Source organism: Caretta caretta, chromosome 7 (assembly GCF_965140235.1).
Source record: "Caretta caretta isolate rCarCar2 chromosome 7, rCarCar1.hap1, whole genome shotgun sequence".
Lineage (NCBI taxonomy): Eukaryota > Metazoa > Chordata > Testudines > Cheloniidae > Caretta > Caretta caretta.
This window is the reverse complement of record NC_134212.1, coordinates 26,618,203-26,637,494: the sequence shown is the minus strand read 5'-3', so window position 1 is coordinate 26,637,494 and position 19,292 is coordinate 26,618,203. Positions and strand designations below refer to the sequence as shown.

The following is a 19,292-nucleotide window of genomic DNA, read 5'->3' as shown; positions in this document are numbered from 1 at the left end:
ACATCTACAAGAAAATATTACTGCATTGTGCACGCCAGTGTCTTGGCATTATGAGTCGGTACAGCAGAATGTTGTCACAGAATTTGTATCTCCCACCTTGAAAATAAATATCTGTGATTAGATATTTATTTAGCAGCTGTATAATCTGGGAATTTTTCCAGAGTCATTGTTTAAACAAAAATGGTACTTGATACATTACTCATTACATTAGCTCACTAAGTGGAGTCCTTTAGTCTGCAGCACTTCCACCTAAAGCATTGGAGACATGCTGGGTTTGCATGCTGGAGAGAGAAGTGCATGGAGGAAAGCAAAAAACTGAGATTCTCTAGATTCCCATTGCTACTTTTTTCATAATGTCATTTGTGACTCAGACCAGTTTCATCTCCACATATGTCATGGATTGTGACCACTGAAAGCTCAGTACAATATAGTTGCTTATCTCATCCCACTCTTACTGAATAACACTTTAGATGGTTTAATTTACAATGAAAACGACTCAAATCTAAATCAGAGGGTTCATCTGTCACAGATCCATTAGACCATCAGGTGTGTGTGCTGGGGAAGAGGGCAGTAAAGAAGTAGTTTGCTTGTTCAGCTGTTATTTTTAGCAGCACCTTTAGCCACAATCACAACAGAAATTAAAAATAAAGTTTGTTTTCTGGAGGCCTGATACCTGGAAAATGAGCTACGATTACAATTGTGGACCCCAGTTAAATAGACCTTCCTCTGTTCTTAACTTAGGTTAGCTAACTGAGGTTAAAATAGAAGGCAACTCATATTTTAATTTGGGTTAGCACCTCGAGGTTTTAACTCAAGCACCTAAACTGAGTTAAAATCTGAGTTGCTTTAACTTCCCTGCTATTTTAACCTAAGTTAGCTAATTCAAGTTAAGTTAAAATATGCCCTCAGAAGAAAACCTACCCAAAGACCAAACCTTGTGTATCGCAGTAGGCCATTGAGAGTAACTTTCTCCATATTTCAAATCGATAATCTATAATTAGAGATGTTTCCGAGTAACAGCCGTGTTAGTCTGTGTTCGCAAAAAGAAAAGGAGTACTTGTGGCACCTTAGAGACTAACCAATTTATTTGAGCATAAGCTTATAATTAGAGAGTTTTCTTCTATTCTAGTTAGCACGTCCTTTGTATCATTATCCCTCTTTGGTCTCCACAATATTTTCTATGCTGCTTCTTTCCTTTACACAAAAAGAATGATTTTGTGACTTAGTGAACAAATGAAATAAATGTACATCTGCCAAATGAGGGACCATCTGACTGCTCCCCAAACGTAAATCTCTGATGCATGGGGGAGTCATTGTGCCTCAGCCAGCTGCGGTATACCCTGGAAAGAAAGAGCAGAATGGCTGCTTCACCGTCCTGTCACATGGTGCATGATATGCTTGGGAGAAACCATGGCCCTGCCCTCTTTGGGAAGATTAGTGCTAATAGCGACACAAGGGAGCATAAAGGCTGTCCCAGTGCTGGGAAGCATGGAATGGAAAGGGAGAACAGTTTCTTGTGGCCCTGCTTCCCGAGCATATCAGTGGACAGCCAAGTGCATTCAACCCAAAACAAATTTTTGTACTCAGGGAATTAGAGAATCCTCACCCCACCTAAATTATGCTGCCCTCTCACATTCAACTTTGCCCCCTAAAATTTGCATGTCAAAATAATAAATTACTAGGAGATTATAAATTCTCCTTTCTTGTTCAGGGATCAATTTCTAATGATCTCCTAGTAATTTGTTATTTTGACCTTTGCGTATAGTTTAGCACATTGTAGGAGGCAAAGTAAAATGTGGGTAGGGTCAAATGGGTGGGATAATGGTGAGCAATGAAGGATTATATTGCAGAGAGGAACAGACTGGATCTTTTAACTGTTCATCTCCAGGTATTCTGTTTGTTGATTTTTTTTTAAAAGATTCAGAGTTTTTGTAAAGAAAGTGTAATAGTGACTTTTATATGTTAATTAGACTCCACTGAAACATACTTTTGACTTTAATTATTTTTTTACCAAAATATTTTGATTGTGAATATTATTTATATATATATATATATATATAAACAAACAGATAAGAGTGAAGCATCTTTCATCAAATCTTTAAATATTTTTACAAGGCAGTCTTATTCAGTAACACACTATAACAGAAAAAGATGACAACACTCTGTCAATTACCCAATAAATATTTACAACTATGATTTTCACCAAGACTAAGCAGTCTTTCTGAAAAAGACAGTATATCTAGGATTCTCTCAGTGCTCATTAGTATAACTATCTCATTTTCTCCAAGGTAATTATCTTTGAACAACATATCACACTGCTCTTGGAACCATCAAACTGACATTTAACAAAACTGCAGAAGGCAACTAAGTTAAATTTAAAATCCCCTTAGACCTTGCCTTGCTCATCTCATTGAGCTTTAACCTCCCAAGAAAACAATTAGGCAGACCAACAGCTAAGGCTGGTGGGAAAATTTCTTGCATTTCTCAGTATATTAAAATCTGTTGGAACACATACCCTCCTACAGTTTGTCTATATACAGAAATGGAGGAGGTGGTTGCAATGTACTGTAACCTAAATGAGAAATATTAAGTTGGTTCATTAAAAGTTCAAAAGTGCTGTTTCTTGTATTTAGGGCTTATTTTATTTAACAGATTGAAAATGTAATCATTTCTATAATATATTGTATTCTCTAGTCTGCCATCAGTATAGAACATTATGTTATCATTTAGACACCACATTCTAACAACCACAAAGCAAAACAAACATAATTAAAAAAACACAGTTAGCAATACATTGATTAACATAACTGAACAATTAAATACAGCCAGTTCCTAAGTGAAGCTCTGACACTAATGATTATACAAGCTTGGAAACCTTAATGCAATCACTGGAATCCTTCAATAAACCCACATTGTACTCTAGTAGCCTTAACCAAGACTCGAGGGACAAAATTTGGCAGAGTTAGGACAACAGTTTTCTTTAATGAGGTCAACTACTCTTTTAGGTCAATATAACAAAACAAGAATCACACCCACAACCACAGGACAGATATTTCCACACACCAATCATTAAATACCACAAAAATTCAATGCATGGCAATAATATTGCATGATATTCTTTCTTTAACTTTTATACTGCAGACGACCTTTTCAATATATATTGAATATTTGCTGACCCAAATGCTGTAACACCAACATTAAAATATTAAATTCATCAAAGGTTATCCAAAAGTAAGCATCTCAAATTCACATCTGGATGGAATAAAAAAGGAAAACTACTGTTTTTCAAGTGTTGCAGTAATAAGCAACCAATGATTTCCAAATAAATTGTTTCTTAATGATTTTTTTAATCCTTGGATTTAATTACTACTCAGCCCAGCTTCTCTAGAAGCTGTCTATCCTATGCATACAATAAAGAAGAAACTAAATCAGTGTTCATCCAGTTTACTAATGCTGTTGACTGCAAACAGAATAGGATAATGATGAGATTCAAATTTCACGAAAAGCAAACTACATATGTAAAGAAATGAAATCAGCTTTAGTTGGAAAGTGATTTATAAAAGCTAAGCTTAAACACTGAAAAAATGCTATATGTGAAGTTTTAAATAATGAGTATCTTCTCCAAAGATTTCAAAATTGCCAATATTTATCCAGATTACCAAGGTAGAAGACTAACTTTGAGGCTGATGTGAGAAAGATAGAGATTTGTGACCAGCTCATCCTTGTAGGGCTAGGAATTTGTTGAACATTTTTCTGTCTGAGGTTACAACTTGAGGTTTAAGAGGCCTGCAACCTCGTTAATATTTGTCCTCCATAAAATTGCACCCACATATCCCTCCTCTTGGATCCTAATCTGCAGCAACCCCCCCTTGGAAGTGGGCTGAGTGCTCATTTGTGGAGATAAGATACAGCATCTCTCCCAAAATGATCATCTGGCGCAGCCTCAATATACAAAGAATAACGTGGGGGTAAAAAGTGTGAATTAGCATAAATGTAGGCTTTCTGAAATGCTCAGATACAGACATGTTACAAAGGCAGACTGAAGATTCTGCCATAGCTCTATCTGAATGTGACATCAAGCCATCCGATACCTGGAACCTTGCCTGAGAATGAAAAATCTGTATATCTCACAATTATCTACCTGGGAAACCTCTGCATTGAGATAGGCTCATCAGTCTGGATGATTTTTGGGGCAGGGGGAAGTTCTATCTAGATATTGTCTGAAAGCCTGCCTTAGTGAATGGAACAAAGCTGCCAAAATAAGCCATGTAGTATGGGGAAGAAAACTAGCAGACAAATGGACTAGTTTATGTGGAAGTCAAGAGACCACTTGTAGCAAAAACTTTGTATGAGCTTGAGGCATCACTTCTTCCTTAAGAAAAATGATGAATAAGAGATGAGTTTAAGAGCTCGGATGTAGTTTATACAACTGTCAGGGGACCATAAAAAAAACCCCACATCCTAGGACAATGATTAGTACGATGAAGGCTTGAAGAAAGGTTTAAAAGAAGGGATAATCAATCACCTAGGGACCAAAAGCCCACAAAGCAGTTGGAACCTTCAACTTGAAGTAGGCTTTTAAGAAGCTCTTCTTCATTCATTTCCAATGGCAACAGCCATTCCACAGGAATGCAAAAAGGAAAATATAGCTGCCAAGTGTATTTCAGAGAAGATAAGTGTGAGCTAAATTTCATTAGCCAAAGTGTGTATTGCAAAATGAAGGATATTGAAATAACTCAAGGCAACAATGGTTTACTGAAAGCCCAAACAGAAAACTTTTTCCACATTAAAACCTAAGTGTTATGCTTGGAAGATTTATGGATTTCCTAGAACATCTAACACTTCACGGGAAGCACCAAAGTTTCTACAGCTAAGAGCCCAGAATCTACACTGCTAAGTACAGAAAACCAAGACCTGGGTCTGGTACCACTCTCTCTCCCTTTCAGCTAGAAAGGGTTGAAAATTTTCTGAAAACGATGATTTGACTAAATAAAGTGTTTAGAAGGAATGTATCAATTTTGTCAAAATTTTCAATGAAAAATTATCAAAATGCTTCTCTCTGAAAAGGTCAAAGTGCTTCATTTTGATAAGTGTTTTGTTTATCACTTTAACTTTATATTATGTTAAAAAATTGAAAGAAAACACTTTGACCTTATCAGAATGAAACATTTTGAAAAGGTAATTTTGATATTTCCCACATTAATAATTTTTGGGGAATTTCATTTCACAGGAAATTTTGAAATTATGATTTTTGTTCCAATTCTAGACAAAGGGAAAATTCAAAATGTCAGCATTTCCCCTGGAACAGAAATTCTGAGTTTCAACTAGGTCTACTTTCAACTGCAAGCATAAAATTATAGAATAAAATATGAGAGGCAATTTAGTTGTATGTAAATGTGATAGGGATACAGTACAGTAAGGTAATTGCAGAGCTACCTGAATTTACAAAGGATTTGATTTCAAAGCACCTCTAACTGAACTTTTGAGAGAGAAGCTATAGAATTCCTCTGAGAGGGTTATAAAAAGACATCTGCAGTACAATCACCATGAACTCATCTGTCTTAAATAGGCATCTGAAAGGGGGCTAAATCATATGGAGAAGTACAGTAAAAATTCTTTCTGCATCTAAGCACCGTAACTCATCAAGCCAGTTTCCAGCTAAGTATTTTCTTCAACTTCAGCTATGATAAGTAATGGAAAATAATTTTTTAAAAAAGCAAATTTTCTATTGTATGTTGTTAATAATAAGGACCAAGAACAGAATGCTTATTTCTAGAGTCCCTGTTATTTTGATACGTTGGTTGATATAAATAAGTGTTATTTTCTTGGAGTATAGGAATAGGTCGTAAAAATGTCTATTACTTATTTTTTATTATTATTATTACTGTTGACTAGAGCTGGTTGGGAATTTTTTGATAAGAGGTTTTTTCTTTGGAAAATGTCCATTTGTTGAAATAAACTTTTCACAGGAAAGGGTCTTTTTTAATGAATTTTTCAACTCAACATTTTTTGAAAAAAGTTTCTAAATTGTCAAAATTAAAAATTCCAGGTTTCCAGTTCACAACAATTTTTCATTTTGAAATTTAAGCTAATTATAGTTTTAAAAAATCTAAATTAATAAATGTTTCAAAATTATCTAAATGAAATGTTTAAAATGATCTGAACAGAGGGGTTTTTTCCGATGTTCAGTTCACAAACATTCTCAAGATTTAGACTTCTCGTCCTGACTTGGAATAGAAACATTTTTCGATATCTGAGTTTACAATCATTTTCTGTCCAGCACTACTCTTGACAGCTTTAGAAACTATTATAATGTAGATACTTTCATACTGATAAGTTTTGACTATTTCTTAATGAACTTTTGGTTTATATCATGATTTATTGAGCAATCTTCCTCCCACCAACAAGCAGTATGACTTTGGTAAGTCATTTCACCTTTCTGTGTCGGTTTCCCTGTCTAAAAAGTGTGGATAATGAGACTTACCGTTCTTTGTGAAGTGTATTGATATCCATGGATTAACAGTTCTATATAAAAGCCAAGTACTATCATTTACCTCTTTTGCAATAGATTTATGGACCTCCTCCACCCTGATTCCCTCGCCCCCACCTAATATAAGTCTCCAATATCCCCTTTCCATTCAGACCCATGTGGCCCACAAACACACCCTTGCCTTGGTCACGCCAACCCCAATGGAAATTTATTCCATCCCTTAAAACCAGGCTTGCAAAACTCAACACCTTGTCCTAAATCCATATAACAAACATTTCTAGTTCAGAGAGAGACACTCTCATACCTTCTGACTAAAGTATTGTGAACCCAACAGATCTTCACTGTTCTCTCTAAGACCAGAACTCATTTCTCATTCTAGTTCTCTAGAGTCTGGCAATGCCATCCCACAGCACATTGCACAGCGCAAGTGGAAAATAACCAAATCTCGGCACAGTTTGGAAAGGAAAAGGAACCAGGGATCAGCAGAAAGACTGGAGAGCTGATAGGTTCATGTATCTTTCATGAAAGGTCATGGGACTGGATTTAGGGACCTGGAGATGAGATGGTCTTGTTCTTGATGGGGGAGTGAGCTGCCGGTCTGGAGATTTAACTAAGCAATCCAAACCTTTAAGAAGTTTTGATTTAATCTGGCAATAAGAATGAAGCTTGAAGGTTGATTCAGCCACCCTTAATATTTCTCTCTGCTGGATTGGACTTTGTCCAGTCACAGAAGTGGGAAATTGGAAAACTGAGGCACAATTGCAGGAGGAGGGCAGGATTAAAGTTATTCACCCCCATTCTGGTACTACCTAAAAGAAATCCATAGAAAGGCTGCTCCAGAGACCCATCCTATAACAGGAGCCTTGGAAGAATATACCAAGCATGGATTGCAAATTTATGCATGTATACCCCTTGATCCCATGAAATGGCACCTATGTGCCTACACACATTATTCAAGAATAATGCACTTGAATCAATTATAGCAAGAATAATATGAATCAAAGAGAGGGAGGTTGTGTAGAGAATTACTTCTGACCAGAATACAAATTAACACTGCATTTGTGCACCTGTTTGGGGATTATTTACATATTAGTCCTTAATTTGGCTCAACTGACATCCAGCTGCCCCAAACAGCTAAAAGTTTCTGATCTAGAGGTCAAATTTGCAGAGTAATTTATTCTGATGCTCATACTTGCTCTGTTATATTTACAATAATTCACAACAGTATCAGTATTAAAAGTGAGTCTTTGATTATCAATATTTTTGTATGCTATTATTGCTCACATTCTTTGAACTAGTACATGACATTGTATGTAAATGATGAATTCCTTAATAACAATAAAAACAAATTTAAAAAAGTAAAAGATCTTCACACAAAACAACATGTGGATTCAATATGTGGCTAAACCACTTTTTCTTAGAAAACTTTTTAAAAACGTTGTGATTTATTAAAATAAAATGGCTTAAGCTACAGTGTTAACATAGCTTCTCTACTACTGCCAGAACTTTTGTTGTATGGAAAATGTATAACATTGTTTTAGCCCCATCATTTTACATAGTGCTTTAGAAAATGATGATTGAGCTTGAAACACAACTGGTAACCTCCCAGTAATTTCTGACAAAATTATCATATGAAAAAACAAATTCTGAATATATAATGAAAATGATGAAAAATAAATTGTAAGAGGAAAACCATTTAAGAAATATATTATATCAATGAGAAGATCAAGCTTCACTGAACAGCGGGTGAGGTAAGAGAAGAAAGCAGAAGGTACTGACCTGGAAGTCAAGCTGGTTGGAGCAGGGGTGAAAGCAGCAGTTTGGAGAACAAACAGAAAGGAAGGGAGATAGCAAAAGAGAATAAAGGGAGGATAAATATTAGTTTTTTCCAACGAATAGTGAGCAGATGTTATAACAGTCTTTATTAAAAAAAAAGGCAGTAAAATAAAACTTCTGTATAGTATTTCTTTGATGAGCATGGACCAAACAAAAACTTAAAAGCAAAAAAGTCACCTAGTCACTTATGGACTATAGAAAATTATATATGTTTATGAACTCACTGTGTACATATACAAATTGTAGTTAATAAAATAGGTGGCAATTGTTAAGGCATTTGTTTGGCAACCTGCAGTAATCGTCATCTAACCATTATTTGAACCAGTGAGGATGACCCACATTCAGCATGTCCTCTTCATCCATGAGAACAAAAAACCTAAACAATTTGGCTACAGGTTCAAAGATTTTAATTTTAGAGGTTCAAAGTATTGCACCTAACAATGATCAAAGATATTGCTTCCGTATCCCCCCCACGCCCCCGGTAATACAGTCCCTTTCAAAGCTGAGAGCAATTTTTTTCACTTCTGAGAATGTGGTTAATACTTAATTACTGAAAATATCCAGATGCTTGATAACTTATTTGTACAAAAATATCTAACGTGCCCTTTCAATTAGCCAAGACCAAAAAAAAATCCCTAACTTATGCCAAACTAGAATAATTCCTAGAGTTGTCACAGCTGCACATTGAAAGATAATTTTTTTTAAAAAAACACAAAAATAGCTTTTGACAGCTATTCAGCAGGCTGGTTCCTTGTATTTTGCATACTGAATTATGTCAGTGCTGAACGGCTTGAATGCTGGCAATTTTTATAGAATAGCCATTGCTTTTGTTTCCACCTCAATTCACTACAAAAATACCCAGTGAAATAAAGTTTTAGACTAAATCCCACAAAAGTCAGGATATTTGAAATTGAATATTCATAACTGTGCATCTCTAAGGTGGCATGCGTAAACACACAGTTGCAGGTGTGAAGTGGATAATTACATGCACGAAAGAACTGCAAATTGTGGGCTAGAATAGATTGTGCCATTTAATCAAAGCCTGCAGTGAGAGGCATACTGCACTACACTGTTCCAGGTGATCACAGGGGAATTCTGCTCCAAAGAGGCTGAATTGCTCCCTGGAAGAACCCAATTGTGCTATGGAGAATACAATATGATCTTAGCTCTGCTGGGTGATGTGGAGGGGGTAGACTGCTTGTCTATCTTCCCAGTGCAGGAAGAACTAATGCCACTCCCAAAAGTGTATTCAGGTCTTTCCCTCAGGGCAACAATTTTATTCTTCAAATACAAAACTCACAAACACACACATACAAAGCTATTCCCCTGAATAAAGCAAGTTGGAGGGGCACAGAGGCCTTTCCCCTTGAACCTCTCCTCCCTACTCTAGGACCAGCCACAGGAGCTAACTTTCCTGCAACACTCCTCAACTGACCCCTTCTCAGTTGGGGCTGATATAGGAATAGAGCTCGACTGGCTGCAGGCCCTTAAAGAGGGTGGATCGATGGCTTTTGGTGACTTGCTCCCAGGAAGACCGGCAGTGGAGCAGAGAGGCCATAATTCTGACCTTGTATTAAGAGGACGCTATCTTCCCTACTGCACAGTCACCTAAGGACTAGCTCCAGTCTAGCGCACCATAAAGGATTTCTGATGCAAATGCTGGCAGACTCTTACAATAGTACTGCATATATTTACTATACAATTAAAGTCCCACAAAGAGAATATAATCAAATTGCATCTAAGAAAATGCCTCAGCAGTGTCTTTGCCTCAAAATAATATCTGTTAGAAATCTTTGTAATTCCTAAGGGCTCTGCTAAGTGGCTGGATTCAATTTAACAAAATGATTAACCATTCTACATTTTCCTCCCTGGCGTAACTCCAGGCTTTAGGGATCTGCATCACGATTTACTCTCTCATCCCCCTCCATCAACCTCATGGCACTTCACTCTTTATCCAACATCAGGCTGGAATGACTCAAGTATATACCTGCAGATTGCCAGATGGGTTAATCTGGGGCTATAGCTCATAGAAGCAACACACATAACTGGACAAAACTGTAGCTTAGACCTGTTTTATCTGTTAAAAATCAACATGTGCCTGATCTGTTTCTGCTTCCCTCAGGGGTGGTCCTCCAAACCTCTGTTGGAGCTTAAAGACCCACAATTTCCTAAACTGGTTTCTTCTGCAGAGTAATTGAGCTGATTTTTTGGGCATACATTGCACAGGCTGCTTAAAGTGATTCATGGAAAGGGCTGTCCAAGCAGAAGCCCTCTCCAAAAAGAAATTTGTTATTAATCTAGTCCATTTCCTTTGTGGACTTTTCTTCAAATACCCTCCTCCATGGGATGGAATTTATCATCCTATGAAGCGTGCAGTGCTCTTTAAACAAATAGAGTCCAGACATTTGCAGGAAACTGTTTATAATTCCCAAATCTTGAGCTACAAATGAGCAGGGACAGCCTCCCTATGCTGCTTTTCAGCGACACACGCTGTAGTGTGAAGACAAACACGAAGAGCCATGCTTTAAGTAGCAATTATAGAATTCCCTGAACTGGAAGTTCCCTCATTTATTAAGCTCTATGATGCAACATATAATGGTACTGGTTGGTATGTGTAGAGGACCAGGAATTCTATAAACTACTGTACATCTTCCTTTCTTTATAATAAATTGAAACTTAAATCATAAATCAGTGTCTATACATACAATTCAAAAAAACCTTCCAATTCCTCAAAACTATTTACAATACTATGTCCCTTTGCCAACCCCATTTACATACTCCTGAGCAATATTCAAAAGATCAAGCCTTTGAGGGGATCTGATCAATCTTCCAGGCCATGTTCTCACTTTTGTTGAGTTTGTGTGTGCAGTTCTCCAGGGGAAGGAGGGATCACTTCCTGACAGAGTACCTGCAGGTCCCAGATCCACGCCTTGTTGTGTTGGGAAATATTTAAGCTGAACCAGATTTTTCTAGAGAAGTCATTTTGGAGCCTCCACTAGGTAGGATCTGGGAGTGTCTGCCTGGTTCTGAACAGTTCCAAATGTCTGGGAACTTTTAAGCCAACCTTTGCTCCTTGGTCTCAGTTCAGGTAACGCTTTTGTTCTCTGCCAATCACTGAAGTTTTGTTGCTGCTTAATTTTTATTTCAGAATCCCATTTTCAAAATTCCTTCAGGTTGGGCTATTTAGATTTAAGCATAGATACAGGCATCCTTAGTTGTCTTCACAGCAGACATTTTGCTGGGAATCGACCAGACACAAGTGATGTTGACTGCTAGGCCCTGGGTGCTTTATATAGGTACATTGTTTTTAATATGTCTTTTTAAAATCTACACTGCTCTCTCCACCTCACCGATGCTCTGGAGGAAATGTGGACTACTAGTACAATATTAAAAATCAAAGTCCTGTGTGAATGGTAAGCATATTTCAAGGATAAATTGACACCTATTGCTTGATATGGAGACTTCAGGAACTCCATGTTTTGCAAATATTCACTTCAGTCTCTGGCTGTCCTGTGCTGAGGAAGTCTAAGTAAGTATAGCCAAGTCAATATACCCAGAAAAGTAATCAACTACAATAATGTGTGTCCTTTCCAGAAAAGCAAATATGTTGTTACCCACGGTCAAGCTCTGTCAGGTAGTTTTGTAGAGATTGGGTTTGTAGAGATTGGCTCTGGAGATTGGGTTTTCTCCCCCCTTGTTTCATACCCCACAGTCCTCTACAAAAGTCTGCATTTGCCCACTCAGACTGGGTCACCACCCAGACTGTTGTGTTCATGCTCTGCACTTGTTTATTCCTTGGTGTCCTGTATGGATTTTGGAGAGAATTTCTTTTTGTAGTACTGTAGGGATAAAATTGTTCTATCCTTTCAGAAACAGGCCATCAGCCCCAAGAAGGTCCTTTCATTCCTGCCAACACAACAATAGGTCTCTTGGAAGTTGACTCTGAGCCCACCCTCTTTGGCAGAGTTGAGTAATTTCTGGTAAGTTTCATCCTTTAGTTGTTCACCTCTAGTTAGCTGAAGTCAGCTGACAGATGCTAGAATCATTGCCAGAACAAAGTCAATGTAGACTTTGACATCTTTCTCTAAACTCTTTTCCTTTTCATTTGGTGGCTGCTTAATTGGGGTTCTAGAGTAGAGTGTCTACTGTTATGAGAGCTTTCCCTAGTACATGATCAATGTTTAAAGAAAATTGCATCAGCTGTAGTTGAAATCTTTGAATCTTAGGTGGAAGATCCTCCAGTGGTTTTGAATCCACTAAGGGCTTATGGTGTGTTTCTATGTTAAAATCCAAGCTAAACAGATATGCACTGAGCTGTTCACAGATGTAAGTGTCTGCTAGAGCTTTCTTTTTCACTTCAGCATATCACTGTTCAGTTTCTGAGAGGCTCCTTGATATAAATGCAACAAGACTCCGGTCTCCTTCTGGCTGCTTTTGTTTGAGTTCTGCTCCTAAACCGTAAGACAATGCATCCACTGCTACTGTTGATGGGTAGTTTAGAGTATTGTGCCAAGACAGGTGGCGAGGTCAGTAATTCTTTTATTCTATTAAATGCATTTTGTTGTGTGTTCACCCAGATCCGCAAATTGTGACCATTATGGAAATCTCTTAAGAATTTTGTTACATGAATAAATTTGGTAAGAATTTCCCAAAATGGTCTGTCATGCCCAGGAACCTTTTTACACCAGAAATGTTTTGTGGTTTGGGTAAGACAATTAATGCTTTCAGTTTGTCTGAATCTGGCTGAATTCCCTGTTTGCTAATTATGTGGCCTACAAATGTTATCTGCTCCTTTCCAGATTCACATTTCTTATTCAGAGTGAGTCTGGCTTCTTGAAAGCATCTCAGAACTGTGTGTAGTCACTCATTATGTTCATTTTTATCTCTGACATATACCAACACCTCATCTGCACGGAAGAGGATGCCAGGAAAACCTGACAATCTGAGAGATTCTCTTTTTGAAATGTTTCTGGCACTGACAATATGCCAAATGGAAGAGGAATGAAACAGTACCTTCCAAACCAGGTGATGAATGTAGTTAATGGTACAGATGTTTTAGCAAGGGGGATATGCCAGAAGTCTGTCATAGTATCTAACTTTGAGAAGACTTTGGCGTCTGATAACATAGCTAATGCCTGATCAGCTGCAGAAAGCATGTGTCTTTCTCTGCGCACCTTTTTATAAAGTTGTGTAAAGTCCACACAAATGCAGAATTTGCCATTGAGCTTTACTACTACACCCATTCTCACACACCAGTCAGTCAGTTCTTCTATCTGGTAAATAACCCCACTCTCTTTAATTCTTCTTTGACTTTTCCTGGAAAAGGTATAAGGATGCACTATGACCCTGAGAGAGCCGAGGGAGTTGGTGATGACACTGATTTTATTTTGTACTCTCTTGACAACATTCCTAGTCCTAAGAAGATGTGTGGATACATGTCCTGTATGGTTTGCTTTCTGCCATTAATGCATTCCAGTTTCAGTAATAGGTATAGTCCTTGTATTGCTGGAAACTCTAGTAGGGGAGTTGTTAGTCCTAGTATGACACATATTACTTGTTAAAGAACTTTCAGTCGTTTCACAATTTCCTGGGGAACTCCCCACAAACATCCAAGTATTGTTACTAGCCCCAAGTAGAATCTTATTTGATCTTTGCTGATCTTCATCTGGGATTGATTATAAGCTTTTGGGAACTGCAGTGACTGCTGCTCCAGTAACAATTTTAAATTTAAGTTTTTGATTGTTTAGATTCATGCTTATGTATAAAGATATTGCCTGTTCTATTGAGGATATAGTCCTTAGAAATATAGACTCACTGTCATCTGATAACAATCCCTCTTGGACAGTTTCCACTGTTCTTGATGACCTGCGTGCTATTGCAAAATATCCCATTTTGTGGCATCTCTTATATTCTGCCTCTTTAGCTGCACATTACTGCCAGCTGTAGCTTGGTGTCTTGCCAGATCTTCCACAGCTTTTCCAGCCATCCTTTCTATTAAGGTTTAAACAAATGGAGTCCAGACATTTGCAGAGAACTCTATTTACAATTCCCAAATACCGAGTCATCCATGAGCAGGGATCGCCTCCCTATACTGCTTTTCACCCACACACACTGTAGTGTGAGGACATACACAAAAAGCCATTCTTTAAGGAGCAGTAACTAAAGAACTTCCTGACCAGGAAGTTCCCATGTTTAGTAAGCTCCCCACTGCAACACATCCTGATCCTATTTGGTTACCCTGGAGGGCCAGGAACTCTTTAACCACTCCACCCATCTACAATTTAGCCCCTGGTGCACGATGTTGGTAACAGGATATCTGCATTTCTCAGGTTCTGGAAGCACAAGATCTCAGTTCTCATTCCCTTAACAAACCACTCAAGATGTGAACTCATAGAAAGTTAGATAACATAAGATTGTTGTGGGAAAAAAATATTAAAGACTATTAAGAGTATATATTGTTATTGTTAGTTATATTGATACTTGTACAAGAAGATCTTTTACACTTTATTGAAAATGAGTATTAGACCGATAAAGCAGAAAAAAAAACATGACCAATGCAATAAGTTACCAATGAGTGCTAGAAAACTTTTAGGTTTATCAGATTGTAACAATAACCAATTTGAAAAATAGAAGTCTTTTACTGTATATAAAAAGTAATTAACATACAGACCAACCTACAGTATACATGATGTATTGTATACACTATAGGCATTTGTTAGAAGTAAATGATTAAACTGTCAGAAATGCAGTGATTTCTGAAGTAGAAATATAAAGTTCAAGCCAAAGAGAATTACCATATGCATAAAAGTTCCTTCAGTTTTGTTAATAATTCCTGCCTGTCTGCTATTCAGCACGTACATTTCTTAGACTCTGTCCTAAATCAGACATCTTTTCTTTCAAACATTTGACGTTCTCTAGTATACTAGTCAACTGCACAGTTTAAAAAGTGATTTCTCTGTGTTAAGTTTTATTTCAATCTCTAAAATACAAACTTATTTCAACAGTTTTTAAATTTCAGATTAAAGGGTTTAATTATAAACTTCTCCACAACTCTGAAATGGAGATGTTTTATATTGGTAAAAACACTATAACTAATAATATTATGAAGTATGACTTTTATAGTTCAAGCCAACAAAATTAGATACTGGGCAATTTAAAAGAAGAGTACCTTGCAGTGCAAGGAAGATGTTAGAATAGGAATACACATACAGCTCAACAGATTATGTATCAAAATGCATACCTGGACAGAGCACTCACTTTCCTAAGAAATCCCACACAAGCCCCTGTAGCTGGAGCATGTGCTGTCACTATCCCTAAACAGAAGACAACTTGCCCTTTGGAAGCTGCACAGGCGAGTAGGGAACAAGTCGGAGGAAGCAAGTTTGCAGAGCTGCAACTCATCTTTTTACCCCAACAAGGAATGGGTGGAGAGTAGGTAAAGCCTTGGCTCTGCTTTCCCTCAGATAACCTGCCAACAGAGCTGAGCCATCACAAGGGGGAAGTATGCAGCACCTTGTAAAAAAACTGCAATAGTTTACTTCTCTCTGGAGCAAGCGGGAATCTCTGAGTCACAATTCCTTCACTGGTGTACCACCAGGTGGCACAGCCATACATAGATTTAGACATTAGGGACAACATTGTCAAAAGAGATTAGGAATTATAAGTGTCTCAAACTTTGGGTCATATTAAAGGAGCCTGATTTCCTAAAAAAGGTTAAGCACCAACATTCTGAAAATCAGGCTTCTTCATTGTTTCTCTATACCTAGAGCAGATTACTTTTCCTGGTGTGCTCACCACACATTCCCCACCCCTTAATGCACATAAACATGCAGGAAGGTGAATATCCTTATGCTTCTTTGTTCTCCCACACGGCAGTCTAAAACAAGGGATAATCTAGCCCTTACATTCTAAATAGATGAACCGACAATCTATTTCTAAATCAACATTTGTGTTTTATTTTGGAATAGTTAATCTGCTTCTTTGTGGAATACTTTCTTATGTACATTGTATATCTAGGGCTCAATCCTGAGAAGTGCTGAGTACTCTAGCTCTGATGCATGATACATGTGCTTGACTTTAATCATGTGAGTAGTCTCAATGAAATTAACTGGATTCCACACAGGGGCCAGGGGCCATTCTAGCAGATCTCAATGCAAGTTAGAGGCTAAAATTTATAACATTTTATAGCCACCATCTGGTCATACTCAGCTATTCAAATAGACTGTACACAACGTTTCTCAGAAATACGTCACCAATTTTGTCACACTCAGTATACATGTGATTCATTTCTTTGTGTGAAACTGAAGCAAAACATGTAAAATATCCACTACTCATTAGAATCCTGGCCATTTGCTCTATAATCAATTGTCAGTAAATGACTGAAACTGCTTCATGTTCAGACTAAGGTTCACATAAATCAAATAAAAATATCATGCAGGAAATCACATTCATATGTATGAAGAAAACCATATGATCTATTCTTATATTTATGTCTCTGTATTTGATTATATCCTTTTATTAACTATGCTGGAAGTAAACTATTAAACATATTATTTACAGTGTGGGAATCTAAATCTTTATTTTGCCAAATTTCCCAAAACAAGAAGGTTTAAAAGGAAAATTGGGGCCCAATCCTACCAGGTGCTTGGCACCAGTAACTTCTGCTAACTTCAGCAGATGTCAGTACTTCTTAGCACATTAAGGCCTGCAGTTACTATAATTCCTGCTCTGGGCAAGGAGAATTTTCTATATATATATATGTATATCAAAAATGTCACAGTAACTTGTGGGTATTGTGCACATCAGGTACATGTATTTATTATGCATTTATCTACAAAATTTACCTATCATCCATCCTACATCTCCTGGGCACATGCAAATTACTCATACAATTATATATTGTAATAATAGTAAATATATTGTATAGTAATATAATATGTTGAACAGAATGTTGTTTTCGTGATTTTATTCTTAAGCATTTTATTCTACACCATCCACAAGCAATTATTGGTAACCAGATCTTTGTCAAGTGCCTGCAAAAAGTAAATAAATAATTACAGTAACTTTTGAACATCTGAGTTTCAAACCACGTAAGAAGGATGTTTTACCTCTAATTCACACAAGCCTCCTTCTGTAAAAAACAGATCTTGGCTTTCTCCCTCCAATAACAATTGAAATAACTAGTGGGTCTGTTTTGTAGCAGGATCTTTCTTCTGGGACAGTGCACCACTTTGTCCAGTAGTAGCTGATAGATTGGCAGGATCTAGCAACAGTTATACTGGGACCCACTGAACTTGCTTTTGATTTATGTGGCCCCTTGGGGCTCTCCTCTCACAACACAACCACTGGAATACACTTTTGAAACACCCGAACACACAACATTGCTTCCTTCCTTCCTTCCTTCTTTCCCATAAGAGTGGCTACTCTGGGATAGGAATGGAGAAACCTCACAGACTCAAGAACTTCACATATACAGTACAACCTGGGGCACAATCTGCAGGAGGAGCTTTACAGTACTGTTCACTTTGAAAGGAACAAGATTAGTGGTTCCTATAGCATCTCTCCCTCCATTAGGGAAAGGCTGAACAACTTCCCCACATTTAAGAAGATAGGATACTTGCCAACCTTCAAAGGATACCTGCCAACAGAAGAATGTGAGGTACCCCAGAAAAATACCCAAAGAAGATTTACCACATCTTTCCAGAATTTCTCAGCGGTATACTGTACATGCTGTTCCAGGCAAGGACAAATGTCTGGAATGGTTCTTATTTGGGTTCACCTAATACTAATACAGTATCAGTAAAAAAGCATAATTACTCCCATAATGCAATATCTCACCCAGGTTTTGCAGACAGGGATGTTACTATGTAAACTGTGTGGGAGTTTCCCTATATATACACTCTTTGATATGTAGACTACCAAGCCTTTTCTAGCCAAAAGGAGGAGATTCCAAATCTGCTTCAAAGCCAGCACATACACTTGTTTCTTAGGTACAACTCGTGAAGTAATGTGAATTGACTTTTTTTGTTATTTTAGGTCTTTCCACAATGGAGTTCACTTAATAAAAAGGCCATTCAGTATAAAGCAAATAATACAAAAATTACCTTTCTAGCTCAGCAATTTTCTTATCTTTGTCATTCTTCTCATTCTCTACTTCCTTGAGGATTTCTAGAAGTCTGTCAACCTCAGCTTGAGCTTTACCACATTCTTCTCTGTAGTAAGATGCCTCTTTGTCAAGCTGTTTCATTCTGTCTGCAAATTCTGGGTTCAGTCGAGCTTCTTCTTCAGCTTCATGAGCCTTTAGTGTTAAGTTAAAAAACAACAACAATCATTTAGATAGTTTGGTGGCGCTACTTCTGCAGCCTCAGAGTTCAAGTCTGCATGAAAAAAGGATTATGGGTATTTTTGTCAGTTGGAAACGTATTTCCATAGAGGCACAGCAAAGAGAAATGAAAATCTGTCTGCATTCTTTCTATAATCATCAGAGGTTTGTATTCACAAAACTGCATCATGAAGAAAAAATAATAGATAGTAACAATTTAAAGGAAGGAATCAGTGCTGTTTTTAAAGGTAAAACTAGAAGAATGCTTTCAGCTGACAGTTTTAACCCAAAGCCTTTTTTTCTACTGTTAATACTTAACCTGAAACATCAGAGGAACAAGCCCATTGGTGAACATGGCACAAATAAATATACCTGGCAAACACATGCATGGGTGGGTGGCAATTTCACAGACAAGAAAGAACACAATGAAAACAACAACAACAGTGTGGAGTCCTGTCCTACTCCCACCAGAACTAATGGGAAAGCCCCATTAACTTCAATGGGAGCAGGATTGGGTATAAAAGTGTTTTAAACTGTTGGCTGAAATAATCACAGACAGATGGAAACAACAATGCATTGCAATGCTTAGCCTACCCCTTGTTTCCCATTATTCCTAATTGGCATCTTCAAAGAGCAGGCAGGAAA

The 19,292-nt window shown here is 37.4% G+C and overlaps 1 protein-coding gene across 19 annotated transcripts in view; it reads right to left on the bottom strand.

Annotated features, from left to right (window-relative positions):
* The window catches only part of ERC2 (ELKS/RAB6-interacting/CAST family member 2), an 840,901-nt gene that overhangs the window by 417,603 nt on the left and 404,006 nt on the right, over positions 1 to 19,292 (bottom strand). For 8 of the 19 annotated variants that reach the window (XR_012669218.1, XR_012669220.1, XR_012669223.1 and 5 more), the window contains 2 exons: positions 18,430 to 18,623; positions 8,270 to 8,281 (listed from right to left, as the gene is read on the bottom strand). Coding sequence is in view for 1 of the 19 variants with exons in the window: in XM_075130329.1 (XP_074986430.1) it covers positions 8,270 to 8,281; positions 18,430 to 18,623; positions 19,242 to 19,271 (236 nt within the window). In the remaining 18 variants the exon portion in view is untranslated. Of the gene's footprint in view, positions 1 to 8,269; positions 8,282 to 18,429; positions 18,624 to 19,241; positions 19,272 to 19,292 lie in introns of all 19 variants that reach the window. The other 11 variants (XR_012669214.1, XR_012669219.1, XR_012669217.1 and 8 more) reach the window with 3 other exon arrangements.